Below are 25,460 nucleotides of genomic sequence, written 5' to 3' on the forward strand. Positions count from 1 at the left end.
TGAAATAAGAACCACTTAGGAACACATTTAACACTTTAAATCAGTCTCACATAAGTTTAGAACTTATATTTATTCTAGATAAACTCTTACACTTATCAACTATTATAATTATTGGGATCAATATAGGAACAAAATAAGATAAAATGAAAGGCTCAGCTAGCAGCTCCTGGATATCATCATCACAAAATTCAAATTCTACGGATTCATGGTGAGTTATTTATGTCATGTCATCGTCCTCCGAGAGATCTATGTCCGACATAGCTAAATCTGCTTCAATTTCTTGGATTTCGCATTATATTCTGTAAAAAAATACATAAATAAGTATATCTAAAATTATAGTATAGCGGTCCAGAGTCCTCAAGTGAGGACTAAACGTTTATGTCATTGAGGACCACGGTACTCAGACGAGTACTAATGTAAATGGATGATCATAGAATATTATTTAGAACCTTAATTGATAAAATATTACTATTCGTCTCTTGCTAATATACTTAACAATAAGGTTTTATTAAAGTTATTGTATTAACCTTTCCTATGCCGAGCAGCCGCGCACACATGTAACCGCCGTCTGCCGGCGCTTTTTGACAGTAGAGAGCGCCCGCGCGGGAATCACATTTATATGAATATTTGGGTATTATTGTTTGGTACTCAATAATGTATCGATTGTAATTTATTGTTAGATAGCTAACGAACGTGTTACAATGAATTTTATTGGTTACAATTGTTTTATTTTATTTCTATAGGTCATTGATTACAGATTTTTACTTGAAACTGCACCCATCACAGAAAAATACCTGTATTTCAATATAATTTTAGTTTCAATCCAGGTTTTTTATATTTATTACTTGAAGAGATTATATAGCTATCAACTGATATCAATAAAATATAAACTCTAGAGTAAATAGATTCATAATTTACATTTTGAAAACTTATTATAATTTGCTTTATTTCAAAAGACTCCATTTTCTGTACATGTGCATGTGTGCGTGACAAGAGCTTGCTCCAGTGCGCCGTGTGACAGATCTGTCCCAAATCAAGGGTGTTCACTTTTGATGAAATAAAACATGAATGATAATATTTTTATAATGTTTCGTATTTTAGTATACTAAATTATAAAAACTTAAAAGTAAGTTACTTACTGAATCATATTTAGTTATTTGTTAACCTACTTTCCACAAATATCATACTATAAATATATACATATATAAATACATATATTTATTTATATAAATAGGACAGGTGATCACCCTCTCAGACTCATCTACACACCGATATCATTCTAAAGAGCCTAAACTTCACGTTTACTAGAGCGAAGATCCTAAAAAATAAAACACGCTGTATAACAACCTAACGCACTTCGTGTACACACACGAGCGGCGGCCATTTTTTTTGCGTATGTGTGTGTGTGAATTTTGGATGCACCTTGATAAATATAGATATTCTCTAATATTTTGGCTATTTATTGAATAAACCGATATAAATATGTATTATCAATAAAATTATCTTTATAAATGAAATAAATAATTTATTGATGTTTTTACATAAAAGACTAGAAAACAGTTTAGAAAGTTACGCACCCTTCAGGCAATAATCCGGTACAATTTTAGATCGATAAAAACTACATTTTTTGTAATTTTTTATATTATTGATTTATCACTATACCTTCAAAATTGAATAAATAACAAGAAAACATAGTATTTACTTACCTTTTGACGTTTTTTCCATACGAAATCACTATTTTATTACCAACAGTCGCGAGTACAAGGACTGTTCAAGGTACCAAAATTTGAATTTCGCGCTACTAGTAAACAAGTGAAGTTTTTGACTCAATGAATGTTGTCGATGGTTGTTTCACTCATATAGAATAAATTACAGGTGATTTCATACTCTATTTCGTGGTAATTAATAACTAAAATCACAAAAATCGCGATGAAGTGCTCTTGGGACAGATCTGTCACTAGGCAGACAAGGGGGGTTGGGACAGATCTGGCACACGGCATTCTAGAGGTTAAATGATTAGATCACATAAGTAAAATGAGATTACAACTTACTTAGTCGACGGTGGCCCCGCCATGGTTCCGTTTTTTGACGTTTTTACAATGAACGATTGATTATCCTCAGATGACACTTAAGACAGCTGTCAGTGATGGAATGTTAAATCCATTGATGCAATCCCAAAAAATAATGGCGGTAAATTCAAATATGGTTCAAACACAAAGTATTCGTCCTCGGAGAAGGACCGTGGGCATTTAGTCCAGAAAAAATATGTTATAGCTTGGGCAGTAACAACTATACTCGTTAAGTACTCACAGAAGGACCGTGGGCATCAGGAGGTTAAGTTAGTAACATTAGAATAAAATAACAACAAACACGATCTATGGGATCACAGAATCTATGCCATATCCTCCTGACAGTTGAGTCTACTAAATCACAGATTATATGACAACTTGACATTGACATCAAAATGTTGACAGATTGAATGTGTGGACCGTCGAGCGTGTGGAGTGAGGTTATATTTACTAAATTTGGTATTTAACCAACTTGATATGGGTAAAATAAGGAAAACAAAGCCTACAAAGGCAAAGAAAAGTGTTCCCAAAGATGACTCTGACTTTGAAGAAGAAATTGAAATAGATTCTAAGGACACTGCCATTCTGACTATCTTGGACCAGTTACAGGTTAGTTAGATTCACACAGTATTTTATTATTATCATTGTATATACAGTTACTATAGCCCTACTATATAAATGAGGTGCTGCTGCTATTAGAAACCCCCTAACTATATTAATATTGCTCTAAACAGGCTGCCAGTGTGGAAGAAAAGTACTGTGGATTACAAACCTTTGCTTGCCTGTTGGAGAGTCCAGAGAATATCCCGCAGCTCCTGGAGCGGGGGGTGGTGAAGGCCGCAGCCCCGCTGCTGATGGACAGTGCCAGTAGTGTGAGGAATGCCTCCGCCGGTGCCCTGAGGAACCTCTCCACTGTTGGACTTGAAGCTTGCGATGCTCTGATGGAACAGGATGTCATGACTCCTTTGACATGCTACTTTCATGAGGTTTGTAGGAATTTACAATTTCTTGCTTTAAATAAGTTACCCAGTTTTTAAATATCAATTAGGCTTCCTTGAGGTCAATTGATATTGAACTTTAAACTTTAAACAACTGTTTTTTATTATTTTCATAGTGAATATTTCAAATTTCAGCATGCTGAAACTTGGGTACCAGATCCAAAATCGAAAACAAAAGATGATGATTCAGAAACATTTATACATTGTGTTAATTTGTTATGGAACTTATGTGAGAGCTCAGGTAAAGTATAAATCTGTGTGAAATGAGAAATTAAATATTTACTTAAACTGGTTTATCAATTATTAATGAAATATTAGTTTTTTACAGAACTAGCCATAAAATACCTTGGTCAATCAAGAATATTGGACATTCTACCTAGATACTTGGATCTAGCCACATTTGGTAAAGATGTAGTGACAGCTGTATTGCAATGTTTATTTGTGGTTCTGGAAGACAATCCACAGGCCATGGACAAAGTGAAAGTGCTCTGTGAGAGACATCTAGAACAACTACTAGCCTTAGAGGATGATGACCCATCCACACTTCTAGTTAGGACTTTATCTGCTGGTGTGATTATAAACACATGTGGTGGTAACATAGCCAGCTTGCCTGTGCATGTCATCAACAAAATAATATCTATTTTGGCAACAACATTGTCTGTGGATCACCGGCAGGCATGCAACCAGTTGTCAAGCAGTGTCCCTCTGGGGGATGCCGCCGGGACTGTTGTACCGCCCAGAGGCAAAGAGGCACAGGAGTTAGAGAAACAGCTAAGGTCTGTCTCACTAATGATTGACGCTCAACAGAGTTCAGTGGAAATCATTGCCAATCTTTGTTCTTGTGATGGTAAGTTTTTTTTACATTCATTCATTAAATTCTTGCCTTATTTATGTATGTAGTACTTATATACAATACCTCTCTTTTTGCATAGGCAGATGCTCATTGGTGCAACTTCTTAATTATAAAAACAAATAATAATAAAAATAACTGTCCTATCACAATGCAGACCTATTACCATATTATGTATATTGAATACAACAATAAATATCATCTCTGCCACTAAATCATACATTCTTCATTAGTTGAGTTAGCAAGAATTATTATGTAAATTAATATTTCTAGATGGGGAAGATTCTGATGCTGAAGAATCATCAGACGGAGATGAGATGGAGGATGAAGAAGCCTGCAATGGGAGTGCTAATGAGACATCCTTGTTGGCTGAAGACAAATTGCTTCCAGCTGTCACGGAAGCTTTAATATCTTTGGATATATTCGAAAAAGTCTGGGCGAGAACACAACTACCTGCAGAGAATGTCATGATGATATTGAAAGAGTATGAGGGTTCTGCATTGCTTCACAAAAAGTATGAATTATTATTAATTTTTGCATGTTATCAACTAAAACATCTCTTTGACATGCTACCCTTGATTTAATTTAAAAGGTTTCAACTATACCTTTTTTTTTTTTTTATGATTTCGCAAACATGCGATCAGTACGTGTACTATGAGCAGTTGTGTTGAGAGAGTTTGGCTTGGTAAGGTAGCCCTCCCACTGTCACTCACCCTTTATTATTTGCTTCCCCTTTTTATAGGTTATCCCATGTGTGCAGCCTCTTCAGGCGTCTGGTCTTAGGTGGATCGCTAAGCATTTGGGCAAGCTTGTTTTGATGGTGGGTAATCCTGTCCTTGTATCTTTTTGTTTTCATATATATTTCCTCCTTAACTGTGTTAAGACCTAGGTATTCGTGGATATCTTCCATTCTTGAGAACCATGGGGTGTTTACTATAGCTTTGAGCACACTATTTTGAAACCTTTGTAGTATTTCTGTGTTAGATGTTTTGGCTGTTCCCCACAGTTCAATGCCGTATGTCCATATTGGTTTCAAAACACATTTATAGATTAAGGTCTTGTTTTCCACAGATAGTCGAGATTTCCTGCCCAGGAGCCACTCCAGAGATTTGTATTTATGGTTTAGTTGGTCTCGTTTCTGTTGGATGTGAGTCTTCCAGGTCTGTTTACGGTCTAAGTGGAAGCCAAGGTATTTCACTACATTACTGTGTGGCAGTAATTCTCCACCGAGATTTACTGCAGGGCAGTCTTGTTTTCGTAGAGTGAAGGTAATATGACTTGATTTCAATGCACTAGCTTTGATTCGCCATTCATTCATCCAAGTGTGGACTTTGTCTAGATGTGTCTGTAGTGTTTTCGAAGCCTCTACCCGGTCTTCGTTGGAGGTTAAAACCGCAGTATCATCTGCGAAGGTGGCTGTCATGACACTTTCTGATTTCCTGCCCTCACTGGGACATCAGCTGTATATAATAGGTAGAGTGATGGTCCTAGTATTGAGCCCTGCGGTACTCCAGCTTTGATATCATAAAAGCACGAGTAAGCATCATTCAGCTTCACATAAAAGATGCGATCTTCAAGATAGGATTTTAGAATTGAATATAAATTGTGAGGTAATATTCTCTTCATCTTATATAGGAGCCCACTATGCCAAACTTTGTCGAATGCCTGCTGTACATCAAGAAACACCCCGGAGCAGTACTTCTTGTTTTCAAGAGCATTTCTTATGTGTTCACATACTCTATGAACTTTCAATTGTAGCATGGTTTCTACGGAAGCCAAATTGATGTTCTGGTATGCTAGAATTTTCACTGATACACTCATTGAGTCGTGTAGATATGACTTTCTCCAGTAATTTCGATAGGACTGGGAGTAGGCTGATCGGTCTGTAAGATGAAGTCAAATGCGGTGGCTTTCCTGGTTTTAGAACCATAACTATTTGGGAGACTTTCCAGATGTTGGGGTAGTAGCCTGTTCTTAGTACTGCATTAAATAATGCTGTCATATACATAATGGCTTTCTTTGGCAGGTTTCGCAATATTTCAGCAGTTATCAGGTCGAATCCTGGTGCTTTTTTCATTTCCAGATCATGTATCACACGTCGGGTCTCTGCAGGTGTGCAACATCGAATTGGAAGACTAAGTTGTAGGTCGCTTTCTAGGAATTTATGTACTTCGTTATCTACAGTGTCTGTTCCTAGGTCATTAGGTGTAAATACATCTCTTAAAAACTGTCCATAAGCTTCTGCCTTTTCTTCGTCTGTTTTCGCCCATTTTCCATCTTGTGTTTTGAGTGGATGTTGTGCTTGCTGTGGTTTATCACGCGATTTGACAGCTTTCCACAGAGAATACTCTTTTTTTGCTGGATCAGTAGGTGTTAGGTTTTGTAGGAACAGGTTCATAGTTTCATTTTCTGCATCTATAAGAACTTTTTTAAGCTCAGCTGCCGCTTTATTGAAGGCTCTTTTATCGTCAGGATGCCGGCTACAGTGCCACACTCTTCTCAATCGACGTTTCTACTATACCTAACACAGTAAAATACTCAAAGCATTATATCAATTTTCAGATTGCATAACCTTCAAGCTCGAGCTTTGCTGTGTATCAACAACATGTTATCTAGTCTGCCAATAGATAACCTTGGAGGTGTTAATGGAGTGTACAAGATATGGGTGGAAGCCGGCAAATTGGTGTTCAAACAGAGCGCAGAGAATTTAACCCTGTTGGAATCGGCCACCGCTGTGATGAGGGCAGCGTTAGACAAGATCAAGTTTAGGGAAAATGGAAACACTAGTAATACCAATCTGTTTACTGACTTGGGATTGACTGATCTTGAGGTAGAATACTTTGTATTGTTTATTTTCGTTATACATCATCACTACCAACTACATATCTCCCTAATCTATTGTATATCTAAATAGTTTGTTAGATTTATAAGCATCAATTAAATCAAGCCTTCCAATAATTCTTCAATCTTCCACCTTACAGATGATGCTAACAGGCATCAAGGAATGCCAAGTGCCGGAGATCAGGTCGAACCTCATCAGGATGATCGGCATATTGGCGCTGCTGCTCGTGAACAACCTCAATGAGAGCACTTCCAACGTGATAGCCACAATAACGGAGTTCATCCTGGACCAAGCGAACAAGGTATGCAGTGTGATTGGTAGTTGTATACTTACCTATACATATACAATATACTTTGTAGGGGTAGGTATTAAATTTTTTACTAATAAGTTTTTCACACTGTATGATCAGTAGAATTTGACTGACCTATTATGTACCTATGGTATGGTATACACACTATTCCAAGAGGAGCTACGAATGCCGCAAATCATTGACTTATATTTGCCGCAAATATATTGCTATTGACTGACGGCCACCAAATGGAAGGTGCTCCCGTGGACGCCCTGTCTAAACGTGGCGCCGAACTGTTGAAAGGTCGCTGCAGGCCGCTGGACTTGGTTGAAGCATGGCTAGAAGTACAGCAAATTATGTATACTTGTAACAACTGTATGATAAATAAAGATTTTACGGGGTCGGGGTACCCAGTATCACAGGAATACAACCTGTTTTAACAATATTTTTTTAAAATTATGCATTTTTGTCTTATTTGTAGGAGAGTGAAGTGTGGGTGCTGGCGGAGGCGGTGGACACGGTGGTGGACCTATACTCGGAGGACGAGACCGACGCGCTGGCCGCTCGAGTGAAGCTCGTAGAGAAACTCACCGTCTTGGCGCCCATTTTGAAGAATAAGGTGTGTTTCTGTTATAATTGGATAGTTACAAAGTTGTTAACGCCTTATAAAATGGGCAAATTAAAGAAATAAGATGGCCGTAATTTGATAGTCTTGGTATTTTAGTCATCATCTGCCATAATCATGTTTAGTACTAGGCATAAGCCTCTTACACTGTCATTGCAGTTGTACAACACACATAATATACTCCTAGAGTTCCTATTTAAAAGCAATAAACTTAGCTCTACGCTTTTAAGAAATATATTGGTTTTTCTTAGTAATATGCTAATTATAAATGTTGTTATGTTACAGGCACGACAGCAGAAAAGACTACCTAAAGAATACAAGGTGCTGGTGAGTACAGCGGTGTCCAACCTGCCCCGCTTCATTCAGTACAAGAGAACGAGAGTCGCCAAGTTGTGAGTGAAAACATTAGTGAATTAATGCCCTATTTACTGTCTGATATTATCGAGATTGATTATACTTTCATAAGTAATAAATATTTTTATTAAAGTTACATTTCAATGGAATATAAAGACTATTATTCAACCTGTGTTTAAGTAAAAAAACATATTGTAACTGGTATTAAACTATGTTTATTATAATCATCCAGTTCAAATAACGCTTAGCCCCAAATATAATAATATTATTAATTTTACAATAAGTGGATAACGAAATAAATATACTTAAAAACATTAAGGATTGGTTAATAACTCAATCAAACCCACTGCTACGTCCCTGGAGGGTTACTCTACCTTGGCAAAAAACGAGGGCTGTCATGAAATAGGTTCGAGAGTCGTTGTTGGCGCAGCAGCACTCCGAAACTTCATTTCTCATAAGCTATATGGACTCTTGACTAAATAGGTAAGTACCTACAAAGTATCGAAGTCCTGCTGCGCTTAGCAAAACTCTATCTCCTTGCATTAAACGTAATTATTTCATGTCATTTATTACGCCAAGCAAGAATAATGTTCATGCTAAGACATCGTTCTTGTACCAGGGACGTTGCAGTGTGTCACCTTATTAGGTAAGCCTGTTCATTTAACGTTGGCTACATTTACTTTAACGATTGGTAAGCATAAATGAATAATGTTACTATCACATGCCTTTAATTATTCGTAATGTTATAGAGAAAGGAAGGAAGGAAAATATAATGGTTCTGCCTACTTACAGGTGATAATTATGATAAGTTTAAGGCACTGTTTCCTCATGGAAAGGACTAAATGAGATCTAATGATAATCACACTAACAGTGAAATTTTATTTGGATACCAGTGCAAATAGGTGAAGCTATTCTAAAGTTGAAATGACTACAGTCGTACACAAGGAACATACCTACTTCTCTGTCGTACATTATTAGTATTGTAAGTTATATTATGTTTGTACTTGAATCCTAGACTCAATATGTCCCATTAAGGGGGGAACTAGAACCGTGATTACTTCTTCTTGGCTTTGGAATAGGATTTGGTGTAGCAGAGTTGTTGTTGTCAAACTTGCGTTTTATTTCAGACACGGAGAGGCGCGCGCCCACCACGTCTAGGTCGTCGTCTTCGATCAAAGCCGTGTTCAGTTTACTAATTTCTCTCTCCAACTCTCTCGTAGCTCTGTCAATCTCGATAAACTCTTTTTCTGTACTCGAAATAGAATTATCGAGGCTCAGCTTTCGAGACGGTTCCACGTACATTTTGCAAACTACCTTTTGTGGCGTCTCATTGTCGTTTGCATCTTTGTCAGCTTTTATGTTTTCGTTAAGGTTTATATCGAACGTGACGAAGCCAGAATTCAATCCGTTGTTGAGACTTTTGCTCCTTTTATTTGTTGCCACATAATCTTCGATGTTACCTCGCCGGAGTTTTATATCGTCTTCGTTAACGCTCGAGTTTCTTCTGTATTTAGTAATATCCACTTTAGGGAATGACGCACCGCTTAAAATGTCAACATCTGAATCATCTTCGTCGACAACTTCAACAATTTGTAGCCTATTATCTTTTACTTTGATATAATGTGCTTCGTCTTTTTCCTCAACGATGCCTGAACTTTCATCCTCTTTTTCGGCAGGGTCATCTTTGTCATTTTCTACTTCTACTATTTCCAGCTTGTTTGTGTGTAGTGACTCAACTGTGTGATGTGTTTGACTCGTATCAGGGTCGGGGATGGCTTCAGCGACCTCTTTGGTTCGTTCCTCAGTTATAGTTGATGTAACAGGACTTTTGGGTGCTTCTTCGTCTTCAACGATTTTAAGTTCAATATTAAGGGGCACGTCTACTTCAGCCTCGTCAATCTTTGACTCGTTCAGCTGGGTGCTTGTAGATTCGACGCTGCATACCTGAAAGACGAAAAAATACACCCGTTAATATAAAATTAATATAAAATATAATTGAATTTCTAAAGTTAACCACCGATCGCGATGGTCAAAGATCCGCCCGTAGCCACAGTCCAGTTTTGAATATACCTAGGTATGTGCGTAGAATAGTAGATATACTATATTATGTTACGGTAGCTTCGTTTATCTTAAAAAACCGCTTAACCGGATGGAAGATCTAGGCGTCTATTATATTTATACTGGCCAATTTATATTATTTCAAGTTTCAAGTCAAGTCCACAGGGAAGCGCTGGATGCGGGCCATCTCCGATCGGACAAGGTGGAAAACATTAGTGGAGGTCTAACTATGTTCAGCACTGGACGTCCTATGACTGAGATAATTATGAATATTAGAGGTTTGTAGGTACATATGTTAAATAACAATAGGATCAATTGCTTACCGAGACATCAGCAGCGCCGGGCGGCAGTGGCGCGCGCTTCTTCTTGCGTCGTGGCGCGCGCACCGGCGGCTCCTCGTCGAAGGGGTTGGTGCTCTCCACGCTAAGCCGCGAGCCCGACACCTCGCTGCGCGCCAGCCGGGGCGTCGCGCCGCTGGAATGTGGCAGAAAGGCAGGTAATATAAGCAGTGAGTTCATTCGGGGTTTTGTGGGGGAGGTGCTCGTTTAGGTACATTGCCTAGGTGGAAACTGACATCGGTATCAAAAATAAATTATTTTTTTTAGAATTCCGTCATGAGCTGCAGGTCTACTCTTGAGCAATATGTCGCTGATTATAGATTGCAGGACCTGATGATGAATAAAATACTTTTTTCGACGTGAACTTCACAGTAAGTACCTCTGTCTATAATGATCATCAGAGATAAATGAAAATGGTGAGTGATCCATAAGAGGAGTACGATGGAGAATGTAATATACGTGGACAGGCCTACAATACGCATCAACATATGGTTTTCTAATCTGCGCGACTTATAAAGATCAGTGTGTGCTATTTCTATCATAATACATATATGTACTTACCCGATAGAATTAACATCATAGTTGCTGGTGCTGCGCAGGCGCTCCTGGAAGCGCGAGCGAGGCAGCGGCGTCACGGAGCCCCCGTACTGGTAGCGGTCCGGCCGCTCCGGCGAGCCCAGCGTAGGGCGCGCCGCCGGGCTCGTGGATGAGTCTGAAGGAGTAGTGGGGGATGATTAAACCCTACTGGCAAGTTTCAATAACCTATCTGTCGATAGCTGATAGTTACTTTCATACCATTTTGACAGAATGCTACATTTTATGTGTCAAAATTGTATGAAAGTAACTGTGAGCTATCGATAGAGTATTGAAACTGACAGTTAGTTGGCCACGGCAACTCAAGATATTCCAGATCCATAAAACGCACAATAAAACGTATGGGCAGCTACAGTAGATTGATCATGATAAATGCATAAAACTGATATTTAAACTCTATTGAATAGTCTTTTACCAACACAGAAAACTAAAATGGTACCTACTGGTTATGGTGATATAATTATGAATGTGGCTACTAATAAAATGAAAGAAGTGGCTGAAATACAGTTAAAGTGAATCATCACCGCCGATGACGGTCTACTACAGCTGGTTGAAAGTTATAATTCTACCTACTCTCCACCGGCAGTTTATTTAGGTAAGCATATAAAAGTTAAATTATAATTTATATCGCATATAAACAGTTCATAAAGAGGTTTTGCTTTTGTATTCAAATACTATTTAATTTATTATTTCGTTAACGAACTTAGTTATGCATGATTGAAATCCAACTGGAATTTCCAAATTTAACGGAAAATATTATTTATAAAATAGACATTTAACTCATTTAAAGTAACTCCTATATCCTATAAGTACTTAGTAGATATATTTTTCAGCGATTATTAGTTCTGCGATATTGTTGCTTTCAAGGAGTTCAAGCTCTAGTACAGGGTTATCTAAACATAATTAGTCAATGGCACGGTCATCATAATAAAACTAGGTTCCTACCTACTTACATAACTCCTAAAAGCCTCTCCCAATTTATAACACTGGATGGGATCGGATGCTTTCTTAATTTTCTTAAGCAAACAAGCAACTTTAGCAAGTCACGTTGAATCGGTGCGCGGTGGCCGTCCTACAATAGGCTGGACTAATGGCCTGTATTGTCAAGGAATCATAGCTTACATTGTAGAGCTCTCCTGTAGAGTATCGGGCTGGGGTCTCCATTAGCTGGTGCTGTCTTCTTCTCCTGTGCTGGTGCTTTTTTCCCTTTCCTCATAAACGATCTGAAGGCCCTGGAAGAAATAAAACGAAAGAATTAACCTTTGCCTCTGCGTGTGTCAATTGTTTGCAATCATTCGCGTATCGTATCGCGTCTTAATTTATGTGCATAAGTGACTTCACGAGGCAAATTTATAATAGCCTAGGTATTGTTCCTATTCTGCGTAACTGAGAATTGCATGTAATGATTTAATGTAATACTTAGTAAGTAAGTATGTTTTTTGTAAGTTTTCCATCATAAAGGTAAGCTTTAGCCTGCGTTGTTTTTTATGTAGAAGGCAGGTCACTAATTATTATCTGGTCATCTGGTTGGTCGGGTATTTCCAGACGAAGTTAAGTACCTAACTATCTTCATATTTAACTCAGTTTAGCGGGCAGTACAAAATCCCATTCAATGGCAGCAGAATAGGTACATGTCATTGTGGTTAGGCCGAGTAATTTCTTCAGAGAGCGCCTAACGATTTCTAAATTTCCGGGTCAATTTTGTCATTGTTACAAGTTTCGGCGGTGTGGGCTCGCAGCACCGAGATCGAAACAATCACTCCGTCGCTCACTCGGAGCTGCTAACACAAAGCGGATGTGTCGCCAGAAACGACAAAGATGGAAGTTTAGTGCACTTGTAGCCACTTGACCGGTCGCCATTGTTGCGATGCGAACTGTTACTGACTCCGCCACAGGGGACTACACTTGTTAGGAATAAGAATAAGTACCTATGTAGTACAGTTAGATGAAATAATGAGTGTTACTAACTTTGCTGTAGTATACCACAGCTATGTACTTATTTTATGACTAAAGTAGTAAGTTGAGAGTAACTACTCTAAGTCAGTGATTAACCTATAGTTAGACAATGCACCTTTCTAAAATAATACCTAGCATGACTAATATGTATATGCACCTACCTACACTATATTTTATTAAAATGGGCTCGATAGGAATAAACATTACTGTCATTATTACCAAGAGCGAATTGTAGAGATACCTATTACCTACAGTGAGTAACTGGAGTGGCTCTTGACCGGCCAACTCGAGTCGCACTCAGCTGATATCAGAATGCTCAAGCGCTATTTATACTCACTATGACTACCCCAACTACACTACAGTGCTATACAGTAACTTTCCTAAGTAGCCATCCCTACACTTATGTACCTTGTCAAACTTACGTGTGCACCTTATAGCTTATTAATGCAGCTGTACTGTAAGTAGCCTGTATAACTAATCTTACTTTATTGTGTGACATTGAAATCTGTAAAGTCGTAAAGCTGATAAGACCAACTTTGAACCCATATGGAGCAAATGATAAATCGGGGTTATTCGCAATTCATTGCATTTCTTAGATAATGATGCATTGAGTCCGGTTTGTGCAGTCAGTATATAGGTAAGTTCAACATAACTTCAATAAATATTGACTTTCTAGATTTTACTACAATACAATCTTCGCTTACTAGGACCCATAAATAAGTTCCGATGAGAAATATTTCAGGGGCAAATACAACTGACCCCTCAGTCACAACGTAACAAAAATGATACCAAGGCGCCAATTTTCATTGCCTTCGACTCTTCTCTAACGAGGTGTTGGATTGGATGCAAAAGGAAATCCACTATGGTTGTGCATCGGTCTAACATTTCACAATAATTGTTTGCATTGCAACTTTGCAACCTTCGTATGTTTATGTTAATTGACTGCGCTGCTGATCTTTGCAGGATGGCCGGAACGTGTGATACAGTAGCTAAAATCTACAATGGGTAGATAAAAGGTTCCGTGCCTCATCACATCATACATCAAATTTGCAAATATATGTACTTAAGTATCTACCTAATTATAATAAAGTAGCTTCTATAAACGGATCCCCGAAAAAATACCTTCAGTTAAAGTTAAGTTAGTAGGGCAGTTCTTCTTTTTAACCTACATAACTGTGTCTCCACCAGTTGTGAGGAAAATATCATGAGTTTTACAAATATTTATTTATTTATTTATATTTCAACGTGCATTGTACTAAAAACACAACGGCTGTGAACGTTTACAAAAATATAAATTTATATTTTTGTATTTAAAATTACGTTACAGAGTGGTAAATCCGCGTGACAGAGGTGTATTTCATACGAATCTTGGCTGTCTCCTGCCACTTCATCCTGCGTATATTTCATAATGTTAGAAAAAAAATATATGACGAGATAAAATATAAAATTTTATTTAAACTCCAGAAGATATTACTTATTTAGTAAAACAAAATATATATTTTTAAAATATTTCTGAAATATTTAAAAAAAATGTTGAAAAATTGTCTCTCACTACCCAATGTTTTAGTAGTTACACTCTGTCACGTAGGTTGCCATTTAAAATATTTGTTTGAGCCACTCGTCCTTATTGCCATCGATCAGAGTTTAAGATCTCCTTTTCCCCCTTGGTAAGATTTCCCCTTAGAGATCCAGACACCGCGTATCGGCCACCCGCAAAGTGTGACAGGAGGTGCGTGTGTTTATTCGGCGACAGCTTGGTCACGTAGGTAATTGTTAAAATAAAATATATTTAAATTATTATTTTGTTATTTACTCATTGGTAATAACGATTACTTTGCAATCAACATGTGAATAATACATTTTATGTTACTGTTTAAATACTATTCGACTTTGCAATACATTTTACCCCTCTGTCACACGACAAATCTGTCACATTCTTACCAAACACTCCAACCTGAGGATATTCATCAACGAAAAATTGAAGAGAAACTACATGTTTTGGTTAAAGTACGAAGCAAAAGGAACGTCCAATACACTTGCGCTGCAGTAATAAAAAGTTTCGTTAGTGAAAAAGGTGATTTCGTGCTATTGTTCTCAAGAACAGACGATGAATGTGGTAGACTGTTTAATATGGTGGAGATTGATTTATCGGATGTTTGATGATTACATTAAAGTCCTTCCAGCTTCTAAGGTAATTAAAAAAAGGAAAAAAAATAGTTTTTCAAGTTCTAAGAGCCACTTCTGTACTTTCGAAATATGGCTGATTAAAACTTTAAGAAATTACGTAATTTTTCGTTATATTACTTAAATTTTAGTTTGTCCAAAATATTATTTGCGCAGATAAACATTAATTTATGTAGTTGGAACAAATTTGTCCTTTAAGTTCCTGAAATACGGATATTTCAGTCTCCAGAGGTTCTCAAGTGTGATTTTAATTAGTTATACTAATTATAAAGATGTCTCCAGTTAATTCTTTGACTAAATTGAAACCATAATGATTTAAATGTAAGTTACTAAATTATTCTTATTAAATAAAACTGTTTTATTCCAAAACCCTGCCTAATATTTAATAGAATAACAACTCTGTCACATCGTTTACCACTTTGTAACGATTGGTGTCTCCTGGTAGTCAACTTATTTTTGGTCGTTTATATGTTATGTTATAAATAGTACAACTTTGGAAAAATCATATTAAATTTAGTCATTGATGTTAACGTCTATGCTGTTAATTTTTTACTGTAATTAGCAGCGAAAAAATATTTATAACAAAAACAAGCTTCATTTTAGCTGAAATTGTGACAGAGTGGTAATAACTACTTAATAAATATTTTGTTATTACTAAAAATCCATTCCTTCATATGTTTTCTAAAATGGTATTTTGTTTATTAGCGTATCAAAAAAGTTTCATTTCAAACGACGAAGACTATCTCGTTAAAAAAAAATAAAAGATAATGTGACGAAGGTGTAATTTTTTGTGCCTTATCCACGTATTATCTCCTTAAAATATTGAAAAAATTGGTAAACTACGCGGCCAACCACCTTTTTCGATAGAATAGACATGAAGCTATCATAAAAATGATAAGAGTTCACCAAAAAGCTATAGTTTTTTTTTTCGAATTTGGGATAATTTTTTACTCATTATGTAGGTTAAAAAGAAGAACTGCCCAGTAGCCTCTAGGACGGATACTTGTACGATAATAAATTCCTAAAAATATACATGTTAGTTAGCTTCTATAAAAATATCAGTTATATATGTAATATCGTAAACTTCTCACGCCTTATGTAGGTAGGTACTTAGTAAATTTAGTAATGCCTCAAAAATACATGGTGTCTCACGGCTATGCCTTAAATACTGATCCTATCTTCAGTATTTAATTAATAAAATAATATTCATAAGAATCTAATTTGAAGTGTCCCTGAGTTGCAGAAAGAGACTTAAATCTCAAATCTACTTTAGTCTCAATCACGAGAATAATTTTCTTCGAAGTAACATACTTACTAAACATTTTAAATACTTAACTGAAACATAAAGCATGTTTTCAGTTAAATTCCCTATCAGCATTTATGGTACCTACTTTCCCTCCATGTGGTCGTGACGCAGGACACCCTGTATGTCGCTAAATGAAGCTACCTCTAATAACCATGTTGTCATACATAACATGACTCAGATATCCGTGTTTGTGATTGTTACGTAAATGTTTGATTTTCCTAAACTTGTCTCGTCTCGTTAGTCTACATATATGTATATTTAGTAAATTATGATGTTACAACCTTTATCTGATAAGTGCTAACGATGTAGGCAACTAGGCAGATCTAGTTATAGTATTTAATAATTATCTATCTCTCCTAAGGATTTGATATCTACATAGTGACTTTTAAAACATTGCTAACCACTATTATTATATTTTCAAAAGTACATATCTAGGTACAAGTACACACGATTATAGTTTGTTGTCATTGAGACGTGTTTTATTAATCACAATGAAAATGAATGAAACTAGCATAAGTACATGCGCTACTTCAGTGTCAAATAAATAACAATGTGTTCCTGAAGTTTATTTAATTCTGCCTGCGGGGCTAGCTGTTCAATGTTACTCTACTCTTACACACTGTAATACATTACAGTAGTGAGTAGAGGAGTACGTATCTAGTCGTAAACTGTATTTAGCGTATTAGAAGTTATTGATTCTGTAAAAGTAGGGAAAGTATAATAACTACTTATAGTTAAGAATACTTATAGAAAAGCGTAGGGCAACCAGTGCCCATTCGCCACTGCTCCGCGAAGACGCTCCGTCAAAAATAAGCCAAACTAATATTATAACTTTGTATAAACCTATGCCATAGCATTATTAGGTTATTCAAGATTTGGCCATACCATTATTAGGCTAAACAAGATTATGCGAAATAACTTTTTACTAAACGATATTTATGCCATACGATTTTCGGCGTAACGATCGAGACTTTGACCAAACGTTACTATGCAATACGAGATTGGGCTAATAAATCTTAGGCCTAAAAAGGTAGAACCAGTTATAGTACCTACCTACTAGCTCTCTTACACCACCTTATTTTTAGGTACTTATGTGTGTCTAAAATCTAAACTTTAATTTCTTATAAAATTTAAATTTCAACACACAAACACCTATAAAAATATTTATTAAATATTTCTTAATTGGTTGACTGGAAGAAATTGTGTTTAGGCGATAAGTCCGCCTTTTTATACATATGAATTTTAATGTTCGTAAATATTTGGGTTTTGTAGGAATAGGTACTTAAATAAATATAAATAGGTACGTAAGTATTTGAATATTTTTTCTATATCGGCCATCTCCTTATTTTTATTTTTGTCAAAGCTCTGAAACATCTGAAAAGCTTCGTCCGGTCAGGTATCCTCTTGCTCATGACTCATGAGACAAAAAAAACTCATTTAGGGAGTTCTGGAAACTCAGAAAATAACACTTTACGCGTCATATAATGTGCTGATTTTAAATCTGAGTTAGGTTCGAAGAAAATTTCCTTATTTTATCATTTGTGTATATCGCTGGGTACATTTTGTCCTTCAGGTGTGGTGTAGGTTTTATCTGTATTCAAGAAAGATGACCAAACAAAGGGCTACAAAAGAAAACTATAATATATTATTATTAATTATATTATAAAAAAATCTTCAGAAAAAGTGCCAAATTTCTGTTTTTTTAATTCTATAGTATAGGAAGGTTACTATGGAATATACTTCATAGTAACCTTCCAGCAATTTATCCAGAAATTGTGAAACTGGCACGTAATATTTTAGTGATAAAACTTACTTTAAAATTTAAATTAATGAACGCACACCTACCTCTTATATGGAACAACCTACCAAGGTACCTATTTATTGGTGTTTATCACACAAATACACACATATACAAAAGTAAACATATAAGTATCTGAATTATATTTTATATTACGAGTATAAAGGAGCATTTGGTACACTGCCAACACACGTCTGACCTAAAGGCGAGAAAATTTACTTTGTTTTGTTTGTACTTAAATTAAACTAACAGCTATTAATACATTTATTGCAGGCAGAGTGGTGCACCTATGCTATGCTATGCTATGCTATACTTACATGACCTAATCACCTAACCACCAATTACATCAACATTGAAAGTAAGATTAGTCAAACAAGTATAGGATAAGTAAGTGAGTAAACGCAAATCTTATTTTCGGGTAACCAACATGTTATATCTAAGCCCGAAACTGAAATCAGAATTTGAAAATTCGCGAAAAAAAAAAAACATTTTCCATAGAAACTTTGTTGGTCACGTGACTCTTACTATGGAAAAAAAAAATTTTTTTCGCGAATTTCCAAATTCTGATTTCAGTTTCGGGCTTAGATATAACATGCTGCACATGTAGGTTTCGGCTTAGTATACCAATTTTGCAACATTCTGTATAGAGCTCGGTAGTGAAACAGCCGGGATTCTCTGTCGTGAAAAGCGGGCGCTTGCCCGACTGAGTTACATGTTACATCGCTCTCAAAAAAGGTGTAGGTACTTACTTTATTTATGATTTAGTTGGAAATTTTAGATGGTACAGTAAGGGGCAGATAAACCTGACCCCCCTCAGAAGCATTGTTACTATGAGAGGGGGGTCAGGTTTCTCTGCACCTGACCGTACTAAGAGTAGGTACTAACTTATTAAGTTGATCAATAGATTTTGACGTAGGCTTTGTTGCTTAAGAATCAGCAACAACATGGGTACATGTCCAGTGTCCACTTGAGATGTTGCAATGATGCACAAATCCCATATCACATATCCTCGACATTCATAAGTTTTAAGTTTACTCCTCAGATTTAGTCATAGCTTACAAAACAGTACCTAAGTAATCCAAACAAGTATGACCCAATTTTATCGTTATCTCTATAAAATTCCTTAGGTAGATAGTAGGTAGGTATATATAAAGATATAAAGGAAAAGCTACTAAAGCTAAGACAAACAATTTAATCAAGCATGTGGTAACCTGGTTCCTAACGCTCGCTCTGCTGGATCCTCTCTATTGTATGTATGCCTTATTAATAAATCGTTAAGTCGTTACCTACCCCCAGGAACCTACCATGACGATAACTTTCGGTAGGTATTTAATTATAAGTTGGACGAGTTTGTAGAAATAAATTGATATAGTTAGGTACTTATCGATTAATTAATTACAGGCGAAATTTAATTTTAATTGTTATTTTATTTGACTTCATTGATCAAGTGTTTGAAAATGGCCTTTTGCAGACCTGTCTTGTTATTTGACTTTGATCAATTCTGTATCCTATGGCACATGTAATAAAACGTAATAAGAATTACAATGATCTTATTGCAGGAGCCAGAGTAGAGATTGAATGTTTCGATTGTTCCCAAATTGTTATGAGAGTAAAATTATGTTATCAAACAATTATTCAACTTTAAGTGGCTAGATAGGTTTGATAGGCTAGGTGGTTTGATAGGTAATCAATTACTGTTTAATGTTCAATATTAAAAGTAGTAGGTAATATCAGAAGACACTATTAGGAAAAGTGTGTAACAGTCGGTAAATGTAAGTAGGAATATAATATTAATAACATAAGGTTTTCCTGGAACATTCAGTTCAGTGGAACCAGGTACTTAGAGAAAATTTCGGCGTATTCAATTATTTGATTAAAATATTAAAAATAGGTTTAGCTATTCAATAAATGATATTCCCATAGTACCTACCTATGTAAAACTTTTATATTTGATAAGGTGCTAAAATGGCGATAAAACCAAAGGGTTTCATAGTTATAACTGCGAATGTTGACGCTATAGCGTCATTGTGCGGAAACAACATTTAGTTAGGTGTTTGTAAATAGGAAAATAAACATTATTAGTACTTAATTGAATAGCAATCACGTGTCACCCGGGTGCAGTTCGGAATGATGACTTCAAGACTATAAATACTGGTGACGACACCCACACTATTCAAAGTCAGACCCTTGTCTGTTTCTTGATAACGTGTTGCATTGCATGCTAAAGTGTGAAATATATTGATAACTACTAACTTGATTAAGTATTTGTTTGCTTGCACTTGGAGAGAGATCAGTCGTTTAATTTGTCGTTTTATAACGTTCAGAAATCGGAATCTACGACTCTACCTGCCTAGTGCAGTCGTATTTCTCGAATTCATTTAGGTACAGAAGTATATTTATTAAATATTAGTTAAGTATACAATCCTAGTCGGGTAAAAACAATCATCACGTTTAATGTAGATATAACTAGTTAACACTTAACATTGATTAAGTAAACATCTAGTTCACATAACAGAAGAATATAACATGTCAATGTTAGGCCCTGTTACTCATAATACATATTTATTAGCATCAAGATCTCATCAGCGGCCTCCGTCTCCCAAGGATCTATCGAAACGCTAACCATTGACTTGGGCAACTGTACGGTAACGTCAGTCTACAAACCTCCCCACACACCGTTTCACTTCCACACAACGGACAATTTCGACAATAGCCCAACAAAAATTATTGTTGGAGACTTTAACAGCCATAGCATCAATTGGGGATACGCAGAAAACAACACAGATGGGGATGCGGTGGAAGAATGGGCAGAATCCAATGGCCTAGAACTCATCCACAGTGCCAAATTGCCCCCTTCCTTTAATAGCGGGCGTTGGAAACGTGGATACAACCCCGACCTGATTTTTAGCAGTGCAAACATCAGCACCCAGTGTTCCAAATCTGTTGGTAATCCCATCCCCAGAACTCAGCATCGGCCAATTATATGCAAAGTCATGGCAGTAGTTAGACCGAGAACAGTTCCATTTAGACGACGCTTTAACTTTACAAAGGCCAACTGGAGTGAATTCTCATCCCGTATTGACGAACAACTTTTAAGTCTACCACCCGTTCCTCAAAACTATGAGCAATTTCTTAATATCGTGCGCACAATATCTCGGAAAACCATCCCTCGAGGTTGCCGCAGCTCATACATTCCGGGACTACCAATCGATGCGGCTGATCTAATCTCCAGATATGAGTCACTTTACGCCCTGGACCCTTTCTCGGAAGAGACCATAATTGCCGGAGAGGAGCTCATGCTTAAGTTAAGTGACAGCCGTCAACAAAAATGGATGAACATGGTCTCTAACATCAACATGACCCATAATAGCAAGAAAGCGTGGTCGATGGTGCGTAAACTCACAGACGACCCACCTGCAGCTACACAACCAGGGCAAGTTACCGCAAACCAAGTCGCCCACCAGCTGATACTCAATGGCAAACCACCATGCAGACTTCCCAGACTACCCAAACAAGTAAACCAGGAAGAACCTTCCACCAACATCAGCAAGCCGTTTACGCTCAGTGAAATTATCTGTGTCATAAAATCACTTAAGACTGGTAAAGCTGCTGGAGTCGACGACATCATGGTGGAGCAAATAAAAGAGTTCGGCCCTGGGACTGTGTCCTGGTTACTTGCCCTTTGCAACAACTGCACTGATTCGGCAAGAATCCCTAAGCCATGGAGGAAAGCAAAAGTTGTAGCGCTCTTAAAGCCGGGTAAGCCTGCTTCTGAAACTAAGAGCTACCGACCAATATCTCTTCTGTGCCATACATATAAGCTGTTCGAAAGGCTCATCCTTAACCGTCTCACAAGCGAAATAGAGCCAAAACTTATACCTGAACAGGCTGGCTTTAGACCAGGAAAGTCCTGCACCAGTCAGACCTTAAATTTGACTCAATCCATTGAGGATGGTTTTGAAACTGGAAAGGTGACTGGTGTGGTGTTTGTCGACCTATCAGCCGCCTATGACACAGTCAATATAAAGAGACTACTGGTGAAGGTCGGTGCACTCACTAACGATAACAACTTCGTCAAACTTTTAAGTGAGATGCTCCACAACCGCCGTTTCCAAGTTTGCATTAACTCGGAAAAAAGTAGATGGCGCTCTCAGAGAAATGGATTGCCTCAGGGAAGTGTGTTGGCGCCAACTCTTTTTAACATATATACCAACGACCAGCCCCGCGATGCAGGAACAGCTCGATTCCTCTACGCTGACGACCTTGCACTGGCATCGCAGGCAGCTACGTTCGAAGAAGTGGAAGGCACGTTGACTGCAGCTTTGCGGAAGCTGGGTGACTACTACAGTCAAAACGCTTTGAGGCCAAACCCATCAAAAACTCAGTCATGTGCTTTCCACCTACGCAACCACCAGGCAAATCGAGAGCTGGACATAACATGGGAAGGGGTAAAAATCCAGCACTGCTCGTCACCAAAATACCTCGGAGTGACCCTGGATAGATCCCTCACGTACAAAACTCACTGCCAAATCACCAAGAAGAAAGTCAGCTCCCGAAACAACCTTCTGCGACGGCTTACGTCTACCAGCTGGGGCGCCTCTCCGCAAGTTCTACGAACAAGTAGCTTAGCACTCTGCTTCTCAGCTGCCGAATATGCCTGCCCCATATGGGCAAGGTCCGCGCATGCTAGAGAAGTAGATGTTGCTCTTAACGACACAGTTCGTATAGTTACGGGATGCCTCAAACCGACACCGCTCCACAAACTCTACTCTCTGGCTGGGATAGCACCCCCTAGCATACGGCGTAAAGTGGCATGTTCTGTTGAGAAAGCCAAACAAGAATGCGACTCCAGACATCCACTTTACTCACATACTGCCGCACCTTCCCGCCTTAAGAGCCGCAAAGCGTTTCTAAATAGTGAGGTGTCCTTAACGGATGAAAACCCACAAAACGCAAGGCTAAGGCTCTGGGAGGAAAAGCAGCCCCAGGATCCTTTCCTACCTCTTGAGGAAAAACTTGCTCCCGGTAACAGTCTTCCCTGGCACATCTGGAAGACTCTAAATCGGTTGCGAGCAGAGGTAGGCTGCTGCAAGGACAATCTCTGTAAGTGGGGCTATACCGTTGGTACCAACCTATGCGACTGTGGTACCGCCCCCCAGACTATGGAGCATTTACTCTCCTGTCCCCTGTGCCCTTCCACCTGCACACGGGAAGACTTACTCCAGGCCAACCAGAATGCTATCAAAGTTGCTTCTTTTTGGTCTGGACAAATATAAAAAATCGCATTTCACTGACACGAAAGAAGAAGAAGATTAGCTTTATCATTGTACATGCAATTCTCATTAGTTAAATCATCGAGATAATAATAGCACCCAGATTTTAGTTCCACACACGTTTATCATAAACGCGGCACCAAGTTAGCTCGGCCGCGAGGAGATCGGAAAGTATGATATCATACGATAAATAAATATCTACGTCACGTTCTCTTTACTCCGAGCACCATTCCGAGTGAAATCTACTCAAGGCTAACACCGTGCAGCACATGAATTATCGTGAAATTAAACCTCTTTAACGGAGAAGCAAGGGCAGGAATAGCATTTGTGAACATACCATGAGTTCTTGAGGTCCTTGATGCCCTGGAAGGTGATGCTGTTGCTGCGCTGCAGCCTGCTCTTGCCGAGCGTCCAGAAGCGGATCTTGTTGTGGTGGTCGTCGTCGTGGAAGGGGTTCAGGTGCTCCGGGTAGTCGTAGATCGACACCGACTTCCTGGGCCCCGTCGCTGCGGCCATGGTCACGACACTATTGTATTGATATTTCACCAGATTTTACATAATACACGGGCGCACCAAGAAACACGGCCGTCCAGTCGGTTCCTTATCTGTTATCACACTGTGGAGTTATCGCGGAGTGATAGCGCGTTGTATCGGTATTATCTATTGCGGGAGATAATGTGTGTTTGTTTACGCGGGGCTGGAGAGAGAGCGCCGGCCGGCGTCGCGGCGTCGTGGGCTGCGGCAGTGGACTGGGGCTCCGCCGCCACGCGCCGCGCCGCCGCCGCCGTGACGCTTCACGCGCCCGCTGCACCGCGCCCGCCACGCCGAACCATCTCACTAACAAATTAACCAACTAACCGGCTTGATGCTACTTCGTTGCACATCATCAATTTCCTACTAATGACTCCAACCTTCCTCGCAGTTAGGTTAATGGTAGAGGTAACTAATACGACGCTTAATGTACGCCTGCTTATTATAAAAAAACTATTCAGTTAATCAGTATGGTTAAGTTAGGAAACTTGACACAGGTTTTACCGTATACAGCGATGTAGTCTATTAGCATTTGTCCATGACGTCAGGTGAGTGACGGGGCCACATCATCTGCAGAGGCGAAGGTCGAGTGCGCCCGCACATAGCATAGCACCTTCATGCCTTGACGCTGTTTAGCAGTTTGGTGTCAAGTTTTGTGACTCTTGCGTAACTGAAACTCAGCTTGAATGGTGTAAGTAACGCAAATTACAAAAGATTTTGGTCAATTGTTTCGTTTAGAATCCAGCTTTACTATGCACCTTGCCTGATTCACGATAAAAATGTTGGTGGTGATTCTATTTTGGTGACGAACCGCACGCGAGGGGACCCCCGCGGTCACCGCTCGAAATACCACCACCACCCACACCTTGGAGTTATTGATCCGCTGCGGCCCCGTGTAGCTGGGGGCAGGGCTTTCTGTTATCGCTACACCGGAACCCCATTAGTTACGACGACACTGACCTCGCTGGGAAATACACAGGAGAAAACTATCACTACCGAAATTGGTAGATTTTCTTGAATGCACCAGAAATTGGCCAAAGCATTCGAAAACAGCACAAAGTAAATGAGTCATCTTTTTACTTTTGTTTGTTTCATTGTTTTGTAATGTAATGTTTGCAGAACAAAGACCTTGTTATGCTAAAACTAGCGACTTCAAAGAGTGCCTAGATATTAAGACACTAATTGTATTAGCTATGCTTTGACTAGTTAGTAGGCTTACATTGCAAGGGGACATAAAATTTACGATCTTACACTGGTCATGAAGCATGATCGATAGTTCAATAGCAATAGCGACAGTGCGTACGTAGCCGATAATGTCTGGATGAGGAAAAGCCTTGTGGAGCTCCTAGGTGGACTTAGGTACATTTATATCGAGTTCGAGCATAATATTTATGT

General features: G+C 38.2%; 2 protein-coding genes and 1 long non-coding RNA gene across 3 annotated transcripts; 1 reads left to right on the forward strand and 2 right to left on the reverse strand.

Annotated features, from left to right (window-relative positions):
• On the reverse strand, nucleotides 1-2,345 carry LOC125491449. Its single transcript, XR_007268313.1, has 2 exons — nucleotides 2,052-2,345; nucleotides 1-299 (listed from the first exon to the last, which is right to left on the reverse strand). It is a non-coding gene; the product is annotated as an uncharacterized LOC125491449 (long non-coding RNA).
• Nucleotides 2,346-2,457: 112 nt separating this feature from the next.
• On the forward strand, nucleotides 2,458-8,176 carry LOC105390829 (HEAT repeat-containing protein 3). The gene is made up of 9 exons (XM_011562191.3): nucleotides 2,458-2,678; nucleotides 2,804-3,055; nucleotides 3,203-3,308; nucleotides 3,396-3,914; nucleotides 4,191-4,431; nucleotides 6,480-6,747; nucleotides 6,899-7,060; nucleotides 7,530-7,667; nucleotides 7,959-8,176. Exons 1-9 carry the CDS (start codon nucleotides 2,547-2,549, stop codon nucleotides 8,067-8,069), a joined length of 1,929 nt encoding a protein of 642 aa, XP_011560493.3. The 5' UTR covers nucleotides 2,458-2,546; the 3' UTR covers nucleotides 8,070-8,176.
• A 709-nt stretch (nucleotides 8,177-8,885) lies between these two features.
• On the reverse strand, nucleotides 8,886-24,313 carry LOC105390830. Its single transcript, XM_038112748.2, has 5 exons — nucleotides 23,872-24,313; nucleotides 12,140-12,249; nucleotides 10,985-11,135; nucleotides 10,409-10,559; nucleotides 8,886-9,971 (listed from the first exon to the last, which is right to left on the reverse strand). The coding sequence occupies exons 1-5, from the start codon at nucleotides 24,048-24,050 to the stop codon at nucleotides 9,045-9,047; spliced, it is 1,518 nt and encodes a 505-aa protein (XP_037968676.2). The 5' UTR covers nucleotides 24,051-24,313; the 3' UTR covers nucleotides 8,886-9,044.
• Between the last annotated feature and the right edge of the window lie 1,147 nt (nucleotides 24,314-25,460).

This window comes from Plutella xylostella, chromosome 5 (assembly GCF_932276165.1).
Source record: "Plutella xylostella chromosome 5, ilPluXylo3.1, whole genome shotgun sequence".
In the NCBI taxonomy this organism is placed as follows: domain Eukaryota; kingdom Metazoa; phylum Arthropoda; class Insecta; order Lepidoptera; family Plutellidae; genus Plutella; species Plutella xylostella.

Bases quoted from the DNA above. Each gene is read 5' to 3' on its own strand.
- LOC105390830 (XM_038112748.2), bottom strand. From the start codon at position 24,050: ATGGCCGCAGCGACGGGGCCCAGGAAGTCGGTGTCGATCTACGACTAC. The intron at 10,560-10,984 runs GTAAGTACATAT...GCCACATTCCAG, and splicing joins TATGATGTTAATTCTATCGG to CGGCGCGACGCCCCGGCTGG. The intron at 9,972-10,408 runs GTAAGCAATTGA...TTCGTCTTTCAG, and splicing joins CCGGCGCTGCTGATGTCTCG to GTATGCAGCGTCGAATCTAC.
- LOC105390829 (XM_011562191.3), top strand. From the start codon at position 2,547: ATGGGTAAAATAAGGAAAACAAAGCCTACAAAGGCAAAGAAAAGTGTT. The intron at 3,056-3,202 runs GTTTGTAGGAAT...TTCAAATTTCAG, and splicing joins TGACATGCTACTTTCATGAG to CATGCTGAAACTTGGGTACC. The intron at 6,748-6,898 runs GTAGAATACTTT...TCCACCTTACAG, and splicing joins TGGGATTGACTGATCTTGAG to ATGATGCTAACAGGCATCAA.